A 7979-nucleotide genomic window follows, 5' to 3' on the forward strand; every position below is an offset into this window, starting at 1 on the left:
GTAAGTTAGAAATATAAATATTTTTATGTGCTAAGTACAGAAGCAACCATTAATGAAATAATCTTCACACTTCCCCTGCAAAATACATTATCTCTTTAAATATACAAGATATGGACAAATGAGAAACGATCTCCCAACTTTTCTCCCTTCCCCATCTTTCTCTCTCTCTCTTTCTTTCCATTTATAGAGTTACAACTTGTACACCTCTTTCATTGAGCTTTTATTTCTCATTTGTTAGAGATGAAGTGAATTTCTGCATTCATTAACAATGTTCCGCTGATTTCACAGAGAAAATTTTTTTTTCTTTTTGTGATATATTAGTTCTTATAAAGTGTGGCCAGGAAAAGAAAATCTCCTCTGACCTTTGAACTCAAATTGGAATGCCTGCTGACTGCAGAGTTATGGGCAAAACAATAGTTTCAAACCATATTAAGTGCTTGGATTTAGTGAATGTTATATCTAAGCACTTTTATTGCCTTGGGAAAAATGCTGATAATACCCTTTTAACAGAACAGGATGAGTACTGAAATGTGTACAGAGTTACTTTTAATTCCATCTGTTATGAACCCTATTGGACATAAATATTAATTCAGTGAGGGACTTTAAATGGTGAGTAAAATGATTCCTCAGAGTAAGGATTCAAGGTTTTAGATGTATGGTATTTTGTGATATAGCGAAAACACGAAAAGGATTAAACAGCTTGGCGTTCGGTCTCTCTGATCTAATAAATACTGACTGATGCCGCAGAGTTCAGAGCACAGTAATAAAGCAAGGTCATGTAAGATGCACATGCCTATGTGAACTTAAAAAAGCACATTAAGTCACTCATATGTGCATAGAGCTAAGAAAAGAGCAAATCAGTGGGTTCAGAAAAGACCCTTGGGGCTATGGCATAGATTGCTTTATACTGAAACAGTTTAAGTGTTTCATTTTTGTGGGATTTCCTCAGACTCTACTCAGCTATTGACAAATTTTGGTAGAACATTTGGATGAAAGCAGATATTAAAATCTACAGAAGACTTTAATTGGTCAAAAGAAAAGCGTTGACTTCTAGAATTAAGTCGTGTAAAAAAATGGCAGTGTTTGTTGGGCCTGAAACAATTCTCTCCTTTATAGAAATTTCATTCAATTCTGATTATATAACTGGTAGAATGCAAACATAGAACTTTCCTGGTACTTCTTGTCAGAATGTTCAAAACAGAGTGATAGACCTTCCACATCTAGGTAGAAACTATGATGTTACTTCATGTTTTTCTTCTTGGGGTTATTCTTTTGGGCAGGTTTTCTCTGCATAGATTTTATTATCTAATAGGAAAAGCCACCCCATTTTTAATACATGCTTATATGTTGGAAAAGGGACTATAGAGATATCCATAACTATGTGTGAGTTGTTTAGTCAAAACTGAATATAAATAGGGTGCAGATAATCCAGCCTGGGAACATTTGTTCAGTGACTGGAGTGGGGACTAGCAAAGGCTCAATTTTTAAAAAAATATTTATTTATTTATTTGGCTGCGTCAGTTCCTAGTTGTGGCATGTGGGACCCCTCTCTGCAGTACGCAGATTCTCTAGTTGTGATGCGGGCTCGGTAGTTGTGGAGCATAGGTTTAGTTGCCCTGTGACATGTAGGATCTTAGCTCCCAGACTAGGGATAGAATATGTGTCCCCCAACCCTGCAAGGTGGGTTCTTAACCACTGGACCACCAAAGTCCCAGAGGCTGAAATTTAAGAATAATAAATAGGCCCTTGAAGAGATAAAAGGAGCTAATTTGCATTTTATTGCTTGGACAATAGTAAAAGTTTGCTGTTTGGATGGTTAGCTGGTGAGGGGATCTTATCCATGCAGCCACCCTAAAGATTGGCCTTCAGGTCTCCACTTGCTCAACATTGGCTTTTATTTATTTTCTGTTTTAACCTGAAATAATTTTGTTGATATTTGAATTGCTTTCAATAGGACATTTGCTTTAAACCACAAGATATCTCCAACTGGATTTGTTGTTGTTCAGTCACTAAGTTGTGTCCGACTCTTTGCGACCCCATGGACTGCAGCACGCCAGGTTCCCCTGTCCTTCATTACCTCCCGGAGTTTGCTTAGATTCATGTCCATTGAGTTGGTGATGCCATCCAACAAGCTCATCCTCTGTCACCCCCTTCTCTTGCCTTCATTCTTTCCCAGCATCAGGGTCTTTTCCAGTGAATCAGCTTTTCAAATTCAGGTGGGTGAAGTGTTGGAGCTTCAGCTTCAGCATCAGTCCTTCCAATGAATCTTCAGGGTTGATTTCCAAATCTACCTGGATTATCAGAGTACAAAATACCTTCCCTCCCCCCACCCCCAACCCAAACAAACAAACAAAACCCCAAATCCACAACTTAGCTTCAAATAAGTTTTAAAGAAATGAGACTGTAAATATTTACATATGGGTCAAGAAATAAATCACACTATTTACAAAAATACACAAACCAAGTCTTAGGTCAAAATTGGTTTTAACTTTGTGAATTTGAATGAGCTTCCCTGGTGGCTCAGACAGTTAAAGGATCTGCCTGCTGTGCGGGAAGATTTGGGTTCAATTCCTGGGTCAAGAAGATCCCCTGGAGAAGGGAATGGCTGCCCACTCCATGGGTAGGACAGAGGAGCCTGGTAGGCTACAGTTCATGGGGTCACAAAGAGTCAGACACAACTCATTGACTAATACTTTGTGACTTTTGAAAGATTCCTTTATGCACAAAACATCCTGTAGTTGCTCACTGGGAATCCGTAGAGAGATGGATGTCAGTGACCTTGTGTCCAATCAAAGAGAAAACTGGACAAATTCAGCAGGCATTTCCTAATGATGGTGGGTTTTTCCTTGCTTCCTCAGCTGTCCAGTATCTGCAGAGCTGCCGTACATGCTGGTGTGGTTCAGAACCATGGGGGTTACGTTGATGTGATGCCTGTGGACAAGAGAAAGACTTACACTGCTTCATTTCAGAATGGAATCTTCTCAGAAAGGTAAATTAACATAAGTGTACCTATATATTTGTAAACACATATATATATATTTATATATCATCTCTCCCTTTATGCTGGCTTTACAGCCAACCTGCATGGCTTTGAGGTTTTGTAACTAAGCCAGTGTGCTTCCTTTGCAGGCTGTAGACTAGTTGGCCTTCCAGGGATGGGAGGAGCCGTAGTACCAGAGGTGCCTGTCTCCTGCAGGCTTATAAAAATCAACTCGAAGATCGGATTACGAGTCAGAACCATTCTTTTGTTAACTGATCTTATAATAAGGAAATTTCTTTCATCCTCTTTCGGATTTTCTAGATTAGTTTTTACATGTAATTCTTTCTAGGTAAGCAAGGCACTGAATATTTCTCTAATCCAGTTATCTGACAAAGTATTTGCCAAAAACAATGAGTCCAATTTTCCCTGGAACCAAATTCTCTGTTTGATTGGAAGTTGGATGCCTAGTATGGTATAAATGAACCCTTTCAAGTTACCTTACGTTTGGCTCATTAGTATGACATATTTCAGTGGTTTGAGAAAAATGCATGTAACTTACTTTATCAAGTAATAATAAAAGTTAAGAGAAGAAAACAAAATCCCGGTAGTGATTTTTCAAATCATTGCTACTTGTGGAAGTAGAATTAAGTCTGTGCATTGTGTATAGATACAGGAAAATTCCTAACTTTTAAACATTTACTGAGTTCTTCAAGGGTTTGTTTGCATATATGGTAAAGTTTTTCTAAAGAACACCAAAGGATGTGCCATGCAGGTTATCTGGATTGCCTTCACATAAGCACCTGGGTGCCATTCTTCATCAAATGACAGCTTTATATCTAGCATCTAGTTTCCAATGAGACTGTATCATCAAGAGGCTATTGTTAAGAAGTTGACTTCTCAATAACTTGACTTATCTGGCTCGCCCTAGAGTACTAACTTACCGTTTCTTAAATCTGACAAAATTGAAATTGTATTGCCATGATACTTACTAATATTTTTAACATTAATGGTTTTAAGAAAAAATTTGGTGAGAAAATTTAATGGTCAAACATGGAAGATCCTAAGAATTTATTCAATGAAATGTAAACAGGCTCATTCCCTATACCCCTTCCCCCATTTGTCACCCTCGCTCTCTACTTTATATATCACATCATATATATAACGTATAACAGATGTAACATATATATATGTTATGTAAAGTACATTAGAGCTTCCCTGGTGGCTCAGATGTAAAGCTTATGCCTGCAATGAGGGTGACCCGGGTTCGATCCCTGGGTTGGGAAGATCCCCTGGAGAAGGGAATGGCTGCCCACTCCAGTATTCTTGCCTGGAGAATCTCATGGACAGAGGAGCCTAGTGAGCTATATAGTCCTTGAAGTCACAAAGAGTTGGACATGACTGAGTGACTTTCACTTCACTTCAAAGGAGATTGAGTCAAAGAGAATGATAATGCAGTTTTATATATTAAATTGAGTAATGTGGCCTTATTTACCTATCATATCTTAAAAATTCATTTAAAAAGAATAAGGTAGATGGTATCTTAAGAAAACTAAGACTGTTTTTGAACACCTACCATGAATTTTCCAAATGCTGTTGGCCCTTTAAGTATGTGAACTTGGCTCCATCAGTACCCTTATAAAGTTGGTTTTATAAACTCTGATTTACGGATATGTTAATTGAGGCTCAGAGAGGTTAAATGATATGCCCAAGGTCATATAACCTGTCAGTCTCAGAGATCAGATTTAGCACTAGTTCTGTAAGTTCAGAAATAACACATTTTTCCAGTGTATCAGTGTGTACAAAGACACTTTTTGGGCATTTTGTCAATTTGTTTCCTACAAATAAAAATGCCTTTCAATTATCCATCTGCTTGTATGCAAAACCTGTTGTATGTGTGTGTTATTGTGTAATGTGGTGTGTGCACACTTCTAACAATCTTTTCTTTATTTTAAAATTCTCTCCTTTTGTAGTACATGAATAAATATATAAAAGAAATTGCACTTTGTATCCCCATAGCATTTATTGTATTTATCTCTAAAAGCTTTTTTGTATTGTTTAGAAAATAAACTTTTATTCAAAAGTATAGACTTCAAAAGTTTACATTTGATTAGAATAAATGATGATTAGTGGCATTATTAACTGGTTTTAACTTGAGGCATTTAAGCAAAACATACCCTGATTAATATTGTGAAAGAGCATATAAATAATTTATTAAAGAGTAAAAGGAATGATTCTGCATTGCTTTGAAGTTCTGTTTTAAAATATTTCTGAAAAGAGATTGAGTGATTTGTGTTTGTATTCGTGTTTCCATTTCGGTGAAGAAATATTTAGAACCTTCCAGACTTGACCACTAAATTCCCTAAGATTTTTTTTAAACCACATATGTTAAAAATATTAATAAGTATGCCAGCTATATAGTCCTTCCCAGGTGGCTCAGTGGTAAAGAATCTGCCTACCCAATACAAGAGAGACAGGGAATGTGTGTTTGATCCCTGGGTCAGGAAGAATCCCTGGAGACAGGAATGGTAATCCACTCCAGTATTCTTGCCTGGGAAATCCCATGACAGAGGAGCCTGGCGGGCTGTAGTCCATGGGGTCCCAAAGAGTCAAACACAACTGAGTGGCTGAACACCAACACCACAAGCTTTTAACCATGCCAGTCAGTTGTAAACCTGGATCTTAGTATTTCCCTAGTGGAATGGCATAAGAACTGCTTAACTCTACTTTATTGGAACTAAAGGTGGTAATGTATGAAAACGTGACCTGGAATCTTTGAAGTTTAATATAAAGTACCAATATTACTTCTGTGCACCTTAAATTTCTTTAGTAAACTTGTAGCCAGCAGATAATTTAAAGAATTATGTCATCCCCACTCAAGCTTTCCAAGAACTATAAATTATAGTAGTCTTGAGAAAGATGACCATCTGGATTCACAGAGCTGTTTTATTGACTGTCATAAGAAAGCATGATTTGTTTGAAGGATTATGCATGGAGATGACATCAGTGTACTTTGTGTATTTTTTTTGCAGCTTACAGAATCCTCCAGGAGGAAAGGCATTCAGAGTATTTGCTGTTGTGTGAAATGGAACAGTTGGAAGAGGATTGTAAAGACTATTCCAAATACCACATTTATGAAGTTTGTATAAAACTGTAACATTACTGTACAGAAGATATCAACTATTTTCAGTCCCCCAAAAGGGCCACATGCGTATAAATCTTGATAGACTACATCTGTAAAATAAAACATGGGACATTATTAGCTTGGGGAAAAATAATGAATATGTAATGGTTTTAGAAATCCTGTGTTAAATATTGCTATATTTTCTTAGCAGTTATTTCTACAGTATTACATAGTCATAATTATTCTACATTTCATATATTATGTTATATGGTGCTTTGTATATGCCACTAGTAAGATGAAACTAAACATTGAATGTGAATGGTCCTCAGAAGATCACCTGGTGCATTTAAAAACAATAATAAAAATGGTAACTCTAAGGATGAAAAAGATTTTATTTTCCCAGGTTCAGTGCTATAATTACCTACTTCATATAATATCAAATAATTTTCAATGAAATACCTGTATAGTTTTTCTCTTCTATTAAGTTTAGGTATATAGAATATTAAATCCTGATATTGCACTTATTTTGTATAAAATAATTTCTTAATATCCAAGTGAATCTGTTAAAATGTTTGATTCCTTTGGGAATGACCTTAATAATAAATGGAATTATGTCAGAGTAGTGGTACGAAATCATTTCTAGTGATCCTATAATAGATTAGGATTAAGCATGGGCAACCAGAGCCTTCTATGTATTGTTCAAACTGAGGTCACACATTTATAGTGTTATCCTGGCAAATACTCCTGCAGGCCAGGAAGTATAATAGCAAAAAATTTAACAAAGATGAACTAATGTATTGTATCACCATTGCCACTGATTTTCTTACTGGCAAATGGCCTTGTGTATAAATGTTGCCATATTATTGTATCTGTAATGGTGATATATTTGTTTGTATGGAAAATGTATTGTGCTTTAAGACTATAAAACTGTAAAATGTTAATTTTGGTAATTTTTTTTCTGCTGGTGAATTTACTCTTTCCCTGTAAACATATTAAAATGAATCATGTCTCAAAGTATTTTCTTTAGTCCGTTTTGTATCCTTATTTTGATTTAGAAATTATTTTCAGTTAGCAAAATTATGTGAGTCTTTTAAATTTGGGTTATCAACATTAATCTAAACAACACCCCTCATACCAGCTGTCGTCAGAGTCACTGTGATTATTTAGGTATTTGTGAAAGAGAAGACAGATGATCATATTTCATATATTTAGAAGCATTGTATCACAGGAAAATTTTGGGGAAAAAGGGTTATAAGTCAGAAGGAAAGAATCTGAAAGATACAAAGTATTTACAAAAAATTGACAACAAATACTTCAAATATTTTTAGAAAGGAAATGAGTAGGCATTTAGTAACAGATAGAAGAGAGATAAATTACATGCAGGGATCAGAGAAAGCAAGATAGCTGGATAATACCAAAAATGGAAAGAAAAGAAGGGCTCATATAAATAGCTGCTGAAGAGCGAATGATGAAGAAACTAACATCATGATCAGTTATCAAATATTGGCTGCAAATTGGTTCAAAATATAGGTAATCAAAAAGTATCCATTTATTAAGAATTTTAAAGCAAATTTTATAAGATCATCTTTTATCTGAAGGACACATACACCTTCTTAAATACTGTGATTATAATGTAAACTTTAGTCAGATTCAGCTTCTGTTCCTCACTTCCTACCCCAAGCAGGGACACTCCATCAGTTCTGTCAGTTGTTATATTTGACTCTGGTTTAGCTACTCATCATCAGTTTTCTGTACCATTGCAGTGTTTCCATGAGGGCCCTTTTCATTTGGTTCCTCTCCATTCTTTTTCAGTACATCATTAATTTTTTACTGTAATTTCTCTTCCATAGACTCCATTATTTAAGAAAACCAAATCAT

At 35.7% G+C, this 7979-nt stretch overlaps 1 protein-coding gene across 3 annotated transcripts in view; it reads left to right on the top strand.

The window, feature by feature from the left end:
- Positions 1–7118, top strand: part of CRISPLD1 (cysteine rich secretory protein LCCL domain containing 1) — a 51713-nt gene extending 44595 nt beyond the window's left edge. For all 3 annotated transcript variants that reach the window (XM_043483987.1, XM_043483986.1, XM_043483988.1), the window contains 2 exons: positions 2859–2989; positions 6010–7118. In XM_043483987.1, coding sequence (XP_043339922.1) covers positions 2859–2989; positions 6010–6061 — 183 coding nt within the window. In that variant the 3' untranslated portion in view covers positions 6062–7118. The remainder of the gene's footprint in view (positions 1–2858; positions 2990–6009) is intronic.
- The last annotated feature ends 861 nt before the right edge of the window (positions 7119–7979 follow it).

The sequence above is a fragment of the Cervus canadensis genome, chromosome 12, assembly GCF_019320065.1.
Source record: "Cervus canadensis isolate Bull #8, Minnesota chromosome 12, ASM1932006v1, whole genome shotgun sequence".
NCBI classification, from domain to species: Eukaryota; Metazoa; Chordata; class Mammalia; order Artiodactyla; family Cervidae; genus Cervus; species Cervus canadensis.